This window comes from Camponotus vicinus, unplaced genomic scaffold, assembly GCF_025532165.1.
Source record: "Camponotus vicinus isolate PSW18456_S1 unplaced genomic scaffold, iyCamVici1.0 SCAF_6, whole genome shotgun sequence".
In the NCBI taxonomy this organism is placed as follows: domain Eukaryota; kingdom Metazoa; phylum Arthropoda; class Insecta; order Hymenoptera; family Formicidae; genus Camponotus; species Camponotus vicinus.
Window position 1 is genome coordinate 7,146,861 of NW_028141978.1, and position 17,041 is coordinate 7,163,901.

The 17,041-nt window shown below is 37.2% G+C and overlaps 2 protein-coding genes across 13 annotated transcripts in view; one reads left to right on the top strand and one right to left on the bottom strand.

The window, feature by feature from the left end:
- Positions 1-10,025, top strand: part of LOC145972895 (phosphatase and actin regulator 2-like) — a 208,198-nt gene extending 198,173 nt beyond the window's left edge. For all 12 annotated transcript variants that reach the window (XM_083101938.1, XM_083101939.1, XM_083101928.1 and 9 more), the window contains 5 exons: positions 1,693-1,849; positions 2,335-2,390; positions 2,627-2,730; positions 2,996-3,168; positions 3,539-10,025. In XM_083101938.1, the coding sequence (XP_082958064.1) occupies positions 1,693-1,849; positions 2,335-2,390; positions 2,627-2,730; positions 2,996-3,168; positions 3,539-3,554 (506 nt within the window). In that variant the 3' untranslated portion in view covers positions 3,555-10,025. The remainder of the gene's footprint in view (positions 1-1,692; positions 1,850-2,334; positions 2,391-2,626; positions 2,731-2,995; positions 3,169-3,538) is intronic.
- Positions 10,026-10,349: 324 nt separating this feature from the next.
- S6kl (ribosomal protein S6 kinase like) overlaps positions 10,350-17,041 on the bottom strand; it is a 45,199-nt gene continuing 38,507 nt past the window's right edge. The window contains exons 9-10 of the mRNA XM_083101944.1: positions 11,278-11,502; positions 10,350-10,945 (exon numbers count right to left, since the gene is read on the bottom strand). Of these exons, the coding sequence (XP_082958070.1) occupies positions 10,817-10,945; positions 11,278-11,502 (354 nt within the window). The 3' untranslated portion in view covers positions 10,350-10,816. The remainder of the gene's footprint in view (positions 10,946-11,277; positions 11,503-17,041) is intronic.

The window sequence follows — 17,041 nt, forward strand, 5'->3', positions numbered from 1 at the left end:
ATTCTGCCGCAGTCGGACGCTTAAATCACTCTTGCATACGTGCGTGTGCATCGCGATAAAAATGCAGCTATGCGAAAGACCACACTAGAAGAGCTATAGGGCTATGTTTATTTAGCGCCTTTGCTATCGCAAATTTTCGTCGAAATATGAGGTTTCAAATTCTCGACGCAATTCGATGAATGGACTTCCGAACGAATTTATAAATAGTTCCGCGATAAAGTTCATGTTCTCCCTTTTTTGCGGGAAAAGAGAGACACGAAGGACCGTTCTATAAATCTCGAAAAATATAGTTTGGAAAAAAGCCGAGTCAGTCGCAGCTGCCAGCAGAACTTTACGGAACGCAGAAATAAAAAAAAGAAAAAAACTTGGAAAACTTGATGAATTTCAAACATTTGCAAAAATTGAGGAATTTCATAAGAAGGTGGGAATTTTGATGTGCCAGCGCCAGTAATCAAAATTTAAAGAACTTGAAATTCGTATTTTCGTATCTGGAACTGAATCTGACGTTCATGTCATAAGTATACCGATTGCAATCATTTTTTTTTGTTAGATAAAGATAATTACCGAACATTTTAAAGGACGTAATTATCGAAGAGTTTATAAATACTTTATTATATCAATTTCTTATTTACATTATTTGCGGATATATTGACATAATACTTTAATATATTTTAAAATAGAGAGTTATAAACAACACAAAATACACAATACATTTGGATAATGCACATTTTATTCACATGACAGGGGATTTATACAATTTACATAAATGATCTGATATAATAAGGAAATAATTTGTTGGATGAACGTTTTATCGCAGATTAAATGTCTCGCAGGAAAACGCAAATTGCCCAACATTTTAAATCAGCCTTCAGCGTCCGGACTAATTATATTCGTGCCGAGTCGTATGTGTATATGTGTTAGCGGACATTTGAGAGGTTTATATTAATCCCCGAAGATAGTTGGCAAGTTGCTCAGTGTGTTTCTAGTCGTTCTTTAAGCTGAATTTATCTCGCGGGGCTTCTCGCTCGCTAAATTATTATCGAACCACGTAGGGGTGGACGACTATAAAGTTACTCTCTTAAATCCAAGCTGATCCCTAAAATTCATATATCCGCTTTAAAATTCATTCTCGCGAGAAAGTACGCGATTGTGGAGAGAATTTCGGGAAATTTCCGAAACGCGTAGTGATTCCGCAATCCGGGTCAGTGCGAAAGCGAACGGTAATTAATATCACCGGATTCCCGGATTTCGATTACGCTTGGAACACGTTTCGGGCGCTTTTCGTACCTCGATTCGCATCGAGAAGGAGAAGGAGGGAGAGAGATAGAGTGATGACACGATGCTGTCGATATGGACCGCGTCGACGGTGTCGATCGTCTGCTCCTCGGTCGAGCCGATCGAACACGCCCCCCTGTTGTACCGCAGCTTCAGCTGCTCGTCGATCCTGGAGGGTAATTAGCGATCGTGACGTGCGATTGGACGCAAGATTAATTAACACCGATACGCAATTTAATGGACGTCTATGCGAAATTTCCATTTCGACTCTTATATTTCAATTTACATCTGATTATCCTCGTTAAATGATGACCTTAAATGCATTTTATCATATCTACGATCCTTTATTTATCGATGTAATAACCAGAATAGTGGAACTCAATGAATTAAAGACAAAAATATCTTCTATTTTGACAGGCCGTTTGGCAGCCAAGATTGCGCGCAAGGAATCGCTTTCGCTGAAACTCGCTCTTAGGCCAGATAGACAAGAACTCATCAATAGAAACATCCTTCAACTGCAGACGGACAATGAGAGGCAGGAAACGAAAGAGGCGATTGGTGCCAAGCTCATCAGGTGAGAAAAATGTTGTTTGATCTACACAAAATTCTTTCATTTTTATTCTAATATAAGATAAAATCTTCGAAATCAACTCGTAATCGACATTAAAATGAGGGGCTTCGTTATCCTTTTGTTTTCTTATTTTATAGCTAAATATTTGTATTCGTCAAAGAAATTTAACGTATTTAAAATTATTTTTTGATAATAACGGAACTGTGCGCGTATTATTTCGGAAAAATCAATTTCTTTTTCTCTTTCACCAATATCCGTCCGTTACTGACTGATTAGGCTCGTCTGAAAACGAGCTTGAAATAACAGCTATCTTTCGAAAAGATTACGCGCGGATAATGGGACGAGTGGTCTCGGCTGTGGTGAATCACATTGTTTGTACAAAGTGAATGCCCCGCTTCCTCCCGTGAAGCTCCTCTCCTTTCCTCTCTCGAAAGAAGATTAAAGTGGCCGATGAACTTACATTGATTCACGTGCCATTCTCATTTCAGGCGGCTGAGCATGCGGCCAACTCAGGAAGAACTCGAGGAGAGGAATATTTTGAAAAGTAAGTTTACTTCAGTTTTCTCTCTCTCATCAATTACGAGCAACGTCCGCGCGAAGCTTTTGAGATCAATTTAAATGCCAAATTTGAAAATTGATTACTCTCTTAAAATTTGAGAATTATATACGTTTTAACTTGATATAACGGTTCACTTTCTTCTACGAAGAGTGAAATTAAATGTGTGTTTACTTCGTGAAGTCGAATGGGATTAAATGTCGAGTTGCAACATTTCTTTTTAGAGCAAAGTCCTGCCGAAGAAAAGAAGCAAAAAGAGGAAAAGAAGCGATATCTCCTGCGCAAACTGAGTTTCCGACCAACCGTCGAAGAACTCAAAGAGAAAAAGGTAATTAAGTGAAGAAAAAAGTTTCCTTGTAAATCTTTACGAATTTTATTGCACTATGTACATTCTTTAATATTTCACGATATGCAAACTGATTACATGTATGTATATATGTATCTATTGCAAAAGATATAGCTGAATTTAAATCCAATAGATATTTTATCGTATCTTATTTAAGGGTGCTATTTTCTGATAAGAGGTTAAAGGACTACGATAAAGCGCTATAAAAACGAAAAGCGATACAGCTTATCTTCCGTTCTTCCTGCAGATTATTAGGTTCAACGACTATATCGAGGTAACGCAGGCTCACGATTACGATAGAAGAGCTGACAAGCCCTGGACGCGGTTAACTCCGAAAGATAAGGCTGCCATTAGGAAGGAATTGAACGAGTTCAAGAGTTCGGAGATGGCCGTTCACGAGGACAGCCGACACCTCACTAGGTACTTAATGTTTTACGAATTTCTAGCGAAGCTACTTTCAAAACGATAATTTACACCTCTCCCCTCGAGTCAGAATTTTATTAAAATGATCCCGTTGAATGTGTACAGCTTTGTACAAATTGGATTAAAGCATGTAAAAATCACCTTGTATTATTAAACTTTATAGATTCGGTAAAATTTGATGACTTAATACCAGCTCTTACCTAAAGATTAAACCATGAAAGCTTATTAAAACTCAACAATATATAATCGATAATATATTATCGATCATATATAATTGAAAAGTGATTATACATAATTGATATTTCATAATTCGACTATATATATAATAAGTTTTTAATATTTTAATATTACTCTTTTTGTTCTGCAGGTTCCATAGGCCATGACAATTGCAATGTGTTGAGGTGCTACAGTGTGGTGCGGGTATATGTGAAGGTGCAGTGTGGTGGCCTCGTATTGAGGCTGGATAAACAACACAGGTATCGTTGCTCTTCTTTCCGAATTTAACGGAAGTGCGAAGTGCACGATACTCGTCCGATTGGTGACGGTGATTTCTTTGACGTTGCTGCGTCGTGTCGCCATTCGTCGTTGTCGCCGTACATCATTCGCCGGCACTTCTTTCGTCATCGTCATTTACACACGTCAGCGGCGAGCGCCACCACGACGTCGACGAAGATTGTGATAGGGTGACCCGCCATCCCCACCGAAGAGGACCCGGCGGGTCGCTCGCCGATTTCTTTTCTTAAGGGTCGTTCACACTCGTGCTTAGCCGCGCAAACAGCTCTTCGGGTTTCCGATATTTCTATCTAATCCTTTTATATCTTTGGCGCCGACTCAAACGACGATGTCGTTATAGTGTCGAGAGGCATCTCTTATTATACATTCTTAACATCTTTGAAATATTCTTGAAACTTTCCGCGGTAAATTCTGAAATAGGTATACTGCGTGTATATCTTCTTCCGTATTCGTTGAAGCTTAAAAAACTAAAATTTATCTTCGGATCTATTCTCTTGAAAGCTTGCCACTGTGAAAATCAAAATGCTGTACAGAATAAGTAAGACTTTTTTAGAAACGTTGAGTGTGTGTTCGCGTCTCGCTAATAAAATCAGAAGTCATTTCTGATGGTATATCGTGTCTCATTCATAATTAACGTTTCATGATATGAATTTTATAAGTTGTTTTTTGTCTTTGTTATGTATAAATTTAAAAATCATGTAAAAACAAGATTGCGTCTGTCATGAATATATATTTTAGCGATAAAAAAATGATATTCCAGAACGAGTGTCACACGCACGTCGATGCGTGAAAATGTATAGATTAAGCGCGCTTATAAGATTAAGATTAAGCGCGAGACTTTGGCATAATTCCATAGATATTGCGAGTGCGCGTGTGTGAACATGACCCTTAAACGTGTCAAACACCATTTTGCAATCAAGCTAGCTCATCAGTGTCACCTGGCATCATTGTAAATGTAAATCGTTTCAAGTTCGAGCCATCGTAACTTTTAGATATGTGATACATCTTGTTGATATCACTAAAAAAAATACTCGAATCTTAAAAAAAAAACGAATATTCAAGAAGAGGAGACACATCACATTATAAGGGATATCTCGTAACTAACATCGTCGTGAGTTGGATTTAGTTGAAAAAAAAATGTTTTAGTATTAATATTTTTATACGTTAACGAATATATAAAAGGTAAAGAAAAAAAAGAATTTCCGCAAAATAATTTTTCGATATAACCCTCGTTTTTAATGATTAAGAATATATTCGGCTGACGCCCGAAAATGTGATTTACGATAATTCCATGTTTTCTCACGATTTTGGCGCGATCCGCGGGCAAAGTATTTATTGCTTATGACACACTAATACAACTTGGTGTATAGTTTGTTGAACTCTTCGTACGCGTCGCGTGAGAAATAAAAACAGCCATTCGGTGTCCACGACAATCGGTCGACTGCTCGATCGACACAATAACTGTTTTCCTTTACTGCCAGGTATCACTCTCTCGTGGAGCTGCCTTGAAGAGCAAGCGCTTACGGTTATCTAAAGAAAAAAAGTTAGATATACTCCGTTTGCGGGAAATCAGAGATGCATTGTGCAATGTAACTTTGTACAGGAGTATACATAGCGTGTACATTAGTGATTATTATTATTATCATCATTGTTACATTTCTCGATAATCTCGCTATAAGGACACGCTCTATGGTCCTCGTTAATTTCGATCGCGCGCGCGCGCGCGCCTTAATCGCAACAATGTTAATAAATTCTTTAAGAGCAAAAATACGCGCGTTAGTTGTTGTTCCGTATTCATCGAGTACAAATATAATACTTTCATAATGATTTAGAAAAAAATTCATTAAACATATCTTCGAAAAATGCATTATTGGCTTGTAGTAATAAAGCTAAAATATATCAAAATCGAATCTCTCTCTCTCATAGAAGTTTATTATTAATTTATACTCGCAGAACCCGGAACATCAACAATGATTAGTCCGCTCTTTGTAAAAGCAATTTGCTGAGTCAACAGTGAATCGTAGTCCTACATAGTACTGTCTATAATGCAGACGGAGAAGAAAAATTGAATTAGACAGAAAATTAGCATTAATTGACGTCGGTGATGACCGGCTTGTAGTATCTAAACTCGTTTAACCCGTTGTTTTCATCAGAGGGTAAAACGAAGAAAAAAACATTCGCGTTATACAAATCGCCATGTTACGCGCAAATTTGTATTTAGATTCGCAGCTGATCGAAAGAACGAAGCCAAACGACAGAGAAAAAAAAGAAAAGAAAAAAGATTAACGAGAAAAGACACGCGCCTCGATGTGCGCGATGTCTTGCACGCTTATCTTTGGAAGCTTCTTGCATCTCCTGCCCCGCTTATCTCCTTCCCCAGGTTTGTATAAAACTCTCTTGCTCACGTCATTATTGACAAAAAGTTCGTCATCGAACATCCCTCCTTATTTTGGAGAATGGCGAACGAAACAAGAGAGAAAAGATTGCGAGCTACGATCTTGCGCGACGTGCAAATTCACAACAGCGGTGAATAGAAAAAAATCGTGATCGAGATTCTACTTTCCTCTCCTCGTTTAGAAATCCTAGTTTTTAACGATCGTCCAATGGGGTGAGAGGATCGGTGTGTAATGTGTCGATCTTTCTCTTAACCCGTCGGTGAACTCAGCTGTTCGATATTAATTCGTCAACTTCGAGGTCGTCGAAGGTAAAAAGGACAAGACACCTCTACCTTCGGGAAATACCACGAAGAAGTACGTCATAAGGAACGTCATAAAATAATAAGCAGGGAGATTAAAGTGTCTCTCTCGTTCCATTGGTCGAGCGCTGTGGCTACCATGTAGTCGAACAAATATATCCATTTCCGGATTGTCTGGGCCGGTATGCATACCCGTGCATGAGTGTATGTGTGTGAGTAATGCGCGATGAGAGATTACGAACAAATATTTTAGGAAGAGAGTGGTCGAAATTTGAGTGAAACATCTCTGCCAACAATCCTTTTTTTTTCCTGCGACGTTCGAGAACGTATTTTTGTGCATGCGCGTCTATTGTATATATTATCTGTATTTCAATATAACCGATGCCACGTGAGTCATATATATAGTAGGAATTAAGTTAAAAGAATGGCGTTGTTTCAATGTTGAATTATTAAAAAATAAAGAGATATTTATTATCACGGCGAAGAGATTTTATTAAGCGCTTTTATTAAACTTTTTTCAGCGTAAATAAATAATTTTTGTGTTTTAAATTTAATTCCACAATTGGATTTTATTTAATAGGAATTTTAATTTAAAACTAAATTCTGAAGATTTTTGACGTTGCACTGTTTAACGGCTGTTTATTAAATTTTGAGTTAGAAACAATAGTTTCCAACGAGCTATGACAGTAACATTTTATGCCTTGCATAATAGAGTTCTTCACTACTTGGCAAATATATCAGAAATTTCGTATCGATTGTCGATCTTTAAATGCAATTTTGGCGGCAAAAAAAAAGTTAAAAAATTAGACAATATTTAACGTATTATTATCAATAGATCTTGTTTATCACGTGCGAATAGCTATTTTAAATAACTATTTTAAATAGCTATTTTATAAATAAGGCTACGTTTTAATCCGTAGAGAGAGAGATCCGTTCTCGAGCGTATTTCAATATCCTCACATCTGTTTGAAGCGTCCACTCTCTGAGCATAAAACAAAGGCAAGAAAAAAAAGCAAAAGCACGCGAAACATATATAATAATGAATGATTTTATGTACATATTAATAATATATATAAATATATATATAGAAAAAGGAGCCCATTCTGCTGCACGCTACGCGATATTACGCAATGTATATGTGTGTATGTATATATATAATAAACGGTGAATATTTATATAAATACTTTTTAGATAACTACGCGCTCTAAATGCAAAACAATACACCATATACATATATAAATATTATACATATAAATATAAATAAATATGTATACGTATACATACATACATACATACATACATACATACATACATACATACATACATACATACATACATACATACATACATACATACATACATATATATATATATATATATATATATATATATATATATATATATATATTTATATATTTATATATATATTTATATTTATATTTATATTTATATATATACATATACATATATGTATATACATATATATACATATATACATATATACATAACGTGTACAAGCAGTATGTGCATTTTCCAACACAGATAGATAGTTGGTATTTTGTGTACAAAACTGACAAAACAATTGTTGGACATTCTCTGGATAGCTGCGCGTCAGGACGAAGATAAGGGGATGAAATAACGAAATGGAAGTCTTCGTTGTCGAATAATTACACGAGACGATCGACGATGCGGAACGGCACTGACGCGCGTCACGAACCATCGACCCCGTAGTTACTTCATGTATCATCGTCGTCTATCATCTGAATGTAATTATATTATCGTCCGTGCTTAGCGTACTCTCTTTATCTCTCTCTCTCGTTCGCATCCTACTCGACGATGCGCGTCCGAGCCGTTCCCCTTTTGTATCGCGCATTAGCAACGTTTATTCTGCAAGCGAATCCACACACAAGTATCAAGAGATCAATCGGAAGTTGAATTCTTTAAACGATACTTACAAATTTTCAAGTAACGCTCTTCAAATAATAATGTTTCATCTATATAAAAAAATATATGCATGTATAAATATAAGGTTCGCGTAATATTTCCCACGAGAAACGAAGCTACAAAGTTATTTCGCGATTTGCAGAATAGCGGAAGCCTTGCGCGATATCCGTAATAGTGTCGGGCTGTAAAAAAAATGAGTAATGAGGAAGTGAGTTTATCGTAATCACCGAACACACACAGACGGGGGGACAATTCTACTTGTATTATATTATCTAACGATAGAGCGAAGCATTGTAACAAGAAGGAATAATAGCAATTTAAGGGTGAATGTAAAGGGAAAAAAGTGCATGAATGAAGAGAGAAAGGAAATGTGTGTATGTGTATGTATCGAGAGCAGTGGCGCGAACCGGCGATTCTCCAACCGGGGTTCTCGACGATACTAAGGAACCCCGGAGGTTCGCGATCACGAGAATAGGCTTAGGGCGCTTTCACGCGGGATACTCGTTGCGCGAATCCTCCGGATGTCGATTGGCTAAAGGATAAGACGCGAACATCGCGAACGGGAGGAATCGTCCGCGCGAGAAGGATAGATGAGTCGGCCCGAGTATCCGGCGCAAGAACAAGCAGCCTAGAGATTTTTACCAAAATGACTCCACGCCATGATGACGGGGGTGAAAGCAGTTATATAATTAAATGTAATTTCGTTCTGTTTCACGAGCGAAAATCCCCTCTCCCTCTTTCCCACGATCTTTTGATAAGAAGCAGCGATTGTTGATAAGCAGCGACGTGGTGCGGGAAGCGATCATTCGTAAATATCATTTTATTGTTCCGTGTGATCCTGTGAATCTTATCCTCCGTTTGTTCCGTCGATCGTACAATCATCAAGGTCGCGTTACCTGGGAGGTGCGACGGGCAAAGTGTCAGAATGAAATAATCTCCCTACCTCTTTTATCGCGCGTTTCGTCTGGACGCGAAGATGATCGTTAGGATGGATCATTGAGACGTTAATTAGAACAAGTATTCTCTTTAAGGATAATATACGGAAGCGTCTGAATAATTATCTCGTGCTCAGCGATATAACTATTCTTCCCCCTCCCCCGTACAATTTAATTTATGCATGCATTGTTCTTAAGAAACGTTAATTCGCGCGCATACAAAGCGTGTTTCTCTTTCTATTCAGTTTGTCCGTCGACATTTCCCTTTAACATTGTTCGATTTAGAACACTCGGACAGTGATAGATTACTGACGCGTTACACGGAACGTAATTTGAGAAAATTGTATTATATATCGAAACCGAAAGATCCTCTATATGTAAGAAAAATAATGTATATATGATTATATATATATATATATATAAATTACACACGGTAAACTTGAATTAATTGCACTCTCGAAAGAGCAGCTGCACCTTGATCCAATAAAGAAATCAAGGCGCATCGAAAACCGGATGAAGAAATGAAGAAATTTATACGCGCGGATACATATTAAAAAAAGCGACAATGTGAGATATTGAGAGAGAGAAAGCACATTTTGTTCTCGCATTCATTTTGGAAGACGCTGCGTTCTAATTCATTTTTGTTTCGTTGTTAGTTTGTACGCACTACGATTATCGCAATTTATTGTATTATCGACGAAATACTGTAACAAACAAAAAATACTGTTAACTATTCTTAAAAAAATTAAAACTTTTGTAAACTGAGATCATCTGTGGAGTCGACCAAGAGTTTACTTACTTGACGCTTCCTTTTCAGGTACTTGAATCTGATCCTTTCAAAATAACCTGGTATATTAAACTTAGGCACACACATAGAAAAGTAGTAAATTAAAGTAAGTAGTAAATTTTTGATCGATATTTTCAATTGTTAATAATATTTCTACTTGAATTAGGTAACTTTTTAATCAAGTTATAGAAAATAAATAATAATGAGGAATCTTGTTCATTCGGAAAACGGGATGGATTAAAAAATCTTTTAGAGTAAATAATGCTGAAATAAATAAAAATCAAGATGTTTCTATTATCTTTAATATATTTAATTTTATCACATTGTTATACCTGAGTAATATACTTAAAGAAATTATATTTTTTAAATTACTTAATCTGAAATTCTATTTGAGATTCATTAACTAGATTATAAAATTCTCGCGTGACAAGTACATCGTTCCAAATATTTAATTAGTATTTATATAAAAAATTATTCTGATGCAAATTTTATCAAAAATAACTTTGTTATGCGTGCATTATATATATAGGGCGACACCTTTTTCAGCAAGCGACACAAAGGACACAGTGTAACAGTGAATCATTTCATCCTTGTTTACATTCGGCAAGCAACAAGGATAAAGTGATATTGTGTCCTCTGTGTTACTTGTTGAAAAACGCCCATATTCACACGTGTATGCGTTTTAAAGTGTAATACATATGAGAAAAATATTTTTTATAAAAGATGTATGTATACAATTAGAGAAAATGATATATATACATTATGAGATCATTAACTTGTGCGCATAGCGTTAGAGTCTTTTGGAAACGACTCAAAATTTGCAAATGCGTGATCCAAAGAATCCACTCTTCGTTGCTGTGTTTCTCGTCGATTCACTCCTAGAATCCGGAATGGCGATTCCTACACGTAAACAGCGATGACAAGTAAATAAAAAAAAAATTATCCTATATAAATTTATAGTCAATCAAAAATCTAATTTATTCTTGATTTAATCCTTATCGAAATAAAATATACAACTTTTATGTTTCGGAATAGTAATTTGAATATTAAATAATTTGAATAGCATTCTCTATCATATGAAGCAAAATTTTTAGAATTTTTTTTTTATATTCTTAACGAGAGCAAAAAATGCTGTGTTAACGTTGAAAATTTTTTATATACGATAAATTATTCAAATATTGTTATTCTCTGCCTAATAACTAGGAAAAGCAATCTATGTTATTATTAATTACCTTTTTTAGCATGTAACTTTGAACATCGTAACCCATATAAAAAGCGATCCGCTGAAGGCTGAGGAGATTTCGAAGCCTTAGACGAGGCTCCGGTTGTAAGAGCCGTTTCAGAAGATCCCTCGCTGCTGGTGAAATATCCGCATTTGTTGGTAAGGTTCCCGGTACATTCGCGCAATTCAGATCATCTTGATCAAGTAAATACTCGGCTGACAAAGTGGACGGATACTGCAACAAAATTGTGACATTTGCGATTGGCCTTCGATTGAAAGTCTATAATATTAATTCTCTCCAAAATACTATCATTATTGACTTTATTTAAAAGAATTATTTTATCATTATTATCTATGCTATCTTAGTTATTTACAATATTATCATCTATAACATCATGTTAACTGTTTTAGTTGCTGGAAGCAACTCGTAAGACAAATCAAACTTCACGATACGACCGTTTAATTTCCATTCGACGTAGAAGTATGTTGAGATAAATAACTTATATATAATCTTCCTCCTCGAGGAGAAAAATTGATACCGCGACAAACACTACGAATCAAGACGAGATTTAATCATTGATTGGCAGCCGCGCACACATACATACACACCCGCGCTCCGAGGACCACGAGGTTTGCGGAAGGACTTCTTTTTTCTCCTTCGCCGCCGCAGAGAGGCGGGGGAACCATAAATAGCTCCTTTTACGAGAGAGAGGTAAGAGACTAGAGAAGCTATTACCAATGTGTGGATTCCGGCCTGTCTAGTCGCGCTGCTTCGTACGACCGGCATACCACACAGGTACATGTACAGGCAGGGTCAACGGCCACTCACGACCCTCAACCTATCCTATCCGCTCGTTCACATGTCCCTCCACCGTGTGGTACGACCTCGCACGACCTCGCACATGCCGCCTCGCGCGAGCATGGATTTCTTCCCGCAGCTTTGTACTTGACGCGCGTCAAACGTGCAAAACGGGATTCACGTTGAGGACATTTTCTTTGTCGTCGTCGAGTTGTTACCGCGATGCGGTGGCGAAACATACCCGCGCGTGTCTGTTGTAGCAAAGGAATGGCTTTCGAACCATGTAACACGTGTTCACGTGTCTGCCCGCACGGTTATTTGGAAGTACGTATCTCGTTTTACGCAATCCACGCGGACAAGTGATGAAGAGGATAGCTCAGACGCTTTTTTTAAAACCTGCCTCTTCGTTTATAAAATAATGGCTTAGATTATTCCGCGTGAATGTAGATTGTCCTCATTTGTATGCAAATTTCGAGCGCAAAAAGCGACTTTTGGGATGTGCTCGATGCCAACGACTTGGACATTCCAAGAGGAGATGCTAAAGGAAGCCATGTCAATAAGCCTAATCAATAAGCAACGCGTAGCTTCGAGAATTAATAAATGTCTCTCGGTGAAGAATTATTCAGCGAGAGGCTCTACTGTTCGAATTTTATTCTCCGATCCGGTTCCTCGAAATATGCGCACACTAATCGCTAATTAATCTCGATATTACGTGCGGTTTTCATCGTTGTTTACGAATGAGAGGAGAGGAGACCCACCTGAGACTCGTCAGGTCGTTGGACCACGCGCGCGGATCCGATCACGCGGCGAACGGGATATTTCAATTCGATCTCGAGGGAACCTTGACCGAGAGAATAACGGGACGAAATGATCATTACGAGATCGTACACAGTAACGTGCGGCTTTTGACGCCGCCGTCTTTTCTGCATAGATAGGCCGAATCGTCCGCCTCGTCGGCGCCGCCGTCGAGGCAACCTTCAACGTCCGCGATGCGAGGAGGTGAAGGAGCACTTTGAAGAGGCGACGTACGAGAGGGAGCAACGAACCAAAGCGCGACGAATTAAGACGGCCGTAATGCCTTAATTACTCTTTAATTATTGTACTTTTTTCTCTTGACATTTGTATTATTCGATAGTCTACATTTCAAGACTTTTGCATGATGTACGTGTGACGTGTCGACATATATTTGTAGACGCGCGCAAATGAGCGTTAACGAGCGGTTCGCGGTACACGTCCTTCAGGATTAAGATGTGCGGATTGAGTTACAGCGTTTTCACGCCAGTATGTTTTACCGAGACGTAATTTCGTAAAATTGTACTTCCTGCCACGTGCTGCTGACGACAAATTCTACGTACAAAGCGAAATAAATCGCGAACAGATAGGATGACAATCGCGCAAAACAGGGTAATATCGTACTTTCTCGTACATGAACGCGGTAGAAATAAAAGTCGGGTCACTATATCAGTTCTCTATATTTAGAAAAAAAGGACAGAATTAGCATTTATATTTTTCTCACTTTTTCTAGTCGAGATAATTTTATTCAATTCGATCGATCATAAATGCTAAGCTGATACAAGAAAAATTCGTGAAACTCGTTTATATCCATCGCTCCACTCATGTGCGAAATCAAAGAACAGATATATACGCGATAAGTCAATATATTTTTATACATATGTTATATGCTAAATGTAGCCGTGACGGCTAATTGTTAAGCAAATTCAAACTTCTGTCCGACTCGATCGCGCCGCGAGTACGTTCATTAGCATCGCATATTCTATTTACATATCTTCTACATGATCGCACTTTCCACATACGTTTTTGTTTAAAAATAATATGTATTTTAACGAAAAATTTAGAGAATGTACCGACTTCTATTTTTATATGTTTGAAATACGATTCTTTCTTTTTGATATATTTTTATCGTCTTTTAAAATATAAGAATTGCCTAAGAGCGCTCTATAGTTTTTATCGCGAAAAGGAAAATGTCGAACAAAAGTATCCACGGAGTTGAACTCGTGAGAACTTTTATGTCTCACGGAAAATGACCGTTGCGATTATTGCGGTAATTAAAGCACCACGGGAAAGGTCGCGAAAAAAATAAGATGCGGATTTGCAGATCGAAAAGATTCTCTCCGTTAACAAGTGTATACGCGTATTTTTCTTGTCGTGAGAAAAATTTTATCGCGTATATGTTACCTATAAGAACAAAAAATATCTTTTCGGGTCATCTTGTGTGCTAAGTAAATGCGTTATTATGAGGAAAGATTGATGAGGTATTCGTGTGTGATACGATTGAAAAGAGTATTTTTTTCTTGTATATTGTTTCTTATGATTTTTCTATTTTATTTTTTCGAATATTATTTCTTGCTTATTATTTTTATTTTTTATTTATTCGATAATCACAATTGATTAATGTATCTAGACTAATTAAAATTTTGCTAAATTTATTTAAAGCGTTCGTATCATGAGATGCGTGTGGTCGAAATTAATTCAATTTTAATCAAATAACCGATATAGTGGCTTCCTCCATTTGCAGCGCGACGTAACATTAGCGTTCATGCATCAGAGATGCGTCAAAGAGCGGATGTCACGAAATGAAGAGGAAGCCTCAAGATAGACTTATGCCATATATTTGTAATTATGCGCTAATCTTTCGCACACATGAGCGAGAATAATTAAGGACTTATTTACAAAAGTCAGAGAAGACAAGTCATTTCTTTTCTACATGATTCATTGAGTTTATAATATGATATTCTAGTATTAATATTTTATATATAGAGTGATAATTTGCTGCGATAATTAGATTTTCAGAAAAAGATTCTTAATGATAGAATTAGTCTTCGTACAATCTTTTATGCAAAGATTATTTTGGATTTATCTTTTTCTAAATACATTCTTTAGAGTTAAAAAATAAAACCACACATATTTTAATTTTTGAAATCGATGGATCATATAAAAATCATTAAAAAAATGTTATAATACGAGAAAATAAATGCTAATAAAGATGAAAGCATTATTTTTATTCGATCAATAATTTATTATAATTACGAGATTTGCAAAAGAGAGAACCGCAATAAAGAAGGGCAATAAAATAAAGAGCATCAGTTTCAAAGATAGATAGGGTCTTCAATGTCACATTCAGGAATCTCTGAGACAAACGACAACACAATTGTCCAGAGTTTATTCGAGGGAATAAAAGAGAAACATCTAATCGGATCGAGAGATTGCCCGGTTAAAATCCGATCAAAACACAATATCGAGCATCCTAGAAGAGAGACGATCGATATTACGATGTACAGACTTGTTTCTTATCAAGGTGCATCGACCAGAAGGCCGGTTCTATTCCCGGTACGTTCTATAACGGCGGTCGTCGAGCGAAAAGGTAAAATCTGCAAATAGAAGCCGGCAATTATGAATCCTCTTCACCGGTATCGGCACGACGCGAGAACATCGGCGAGGCTTTGTGTTGGACTCTCCAAATATTTTACAACTTTAGCTCTTACGCTGTAATATATGCCCGTTGTTACATCGGAGACATTACGTAAACCCTCTTAGCTCGAAATTGGGCAAAACAAGAAATAAATCTTGTAAAATATACAGAGAGAAAATTTTATAGACACAAGAAAATAATAATTGTATAATACGATAAACTAAAAATGGAATAAACATATGGTCGATTAAAGATTCGAGCAGCATTTTCAAAGATGATGCAGAGTTAGAAAATATCTGTTCAAACACTTACACACGCATATACACTATAAATAAATTTCATATCATCAAGTTTTTAGGATCAACTCATCTTCTTTTTCTAACAGTACACGCAATTAGAGCGGCTCAATTACACGTTATATTCATCACGTCGCAATCGGCGCCGATGTATGTAGAGAAAAGAATCGCGTGGTGCACGCAAAATCGGAAGAAAAGCTAAAGGAAAACGACGAAGTGAAAAAGAAGCGTACAAGAGGGAAAGAAAGAGAGAGGTAGAAGAGAAAAAAGCGGAATATAGCAGCTATGCAGACTGGAATAAGGAAAAGATGAGATTCTTGTGAGAAAAGAGGAAGAAAGACCGGTCTCGTAGTTAGCAGCAGACATTAATTTCCCATTAACCGTCTGCCATTAGACGGAAAAGTCCCCGAAGGGAAGAGAACTCTGGAGAAGACCCACTGCGCGCTGGCGCCAGGAGTAATCGCCGGGGCGTATTAAACGCCTCGTGCAAAACCCGCGTGCGAGCTCCCGATGGCTATTTATAAAATCGCCTCGCGACAGCCGCGATAAAATCCCCGCGTAACGATGTTGACGATAAGGAGGAATCGCGTCCTTCGACATAATCGGACAGTGGCAGTGACCCTCTTCTCTCTCTTTCGGAGAATTTAATTATCGGCATAATTTTTTCATAATTTTTCCAAAATTTATAATATCTTGTCTCTCGTAAATTTCCTAGCAAGTATACATTTCTTGTAAATTTTACTTAAAAGATTGCCCCGTATGCAAACGCGAACAAAGTTTAAACTGGTTTATGAAATGATCGCTGTCTATGAACCATTCATGTATCTATAATGTTTATATGTAAATGTTCCGTATAGATAAACGACAGACAATTTTCCGTGATAAATCGTATCCAATATTATTCGAGTAACGGCTGATACACAGATGATCCGTCACTTCTTTCGATATTTTCTCTTTCTCTCTCTTTATTCCTATCCCATTATCTCACAGCTGGGAAAGAGGCCGGTTAACGTTTACGTATAAGCCGGCAAAGATGTCGAAAAAGGAAAGAGCAAAATGGAGAGTCGAGCGCAATAATAATCAACCGGAGTCTAAGTGTATAATAATTATCGCCGACCACATCGGCGGAATTCTCATGGGTCTCATGGCTTATACGTGAAGTAGAAGCCGCGTATTTACCGCGCGGATAGTAATCTATGATCTATAAATAGTCTCGTGGCAAAGAGAGAGGGAGAGAGAGAGAAAGACA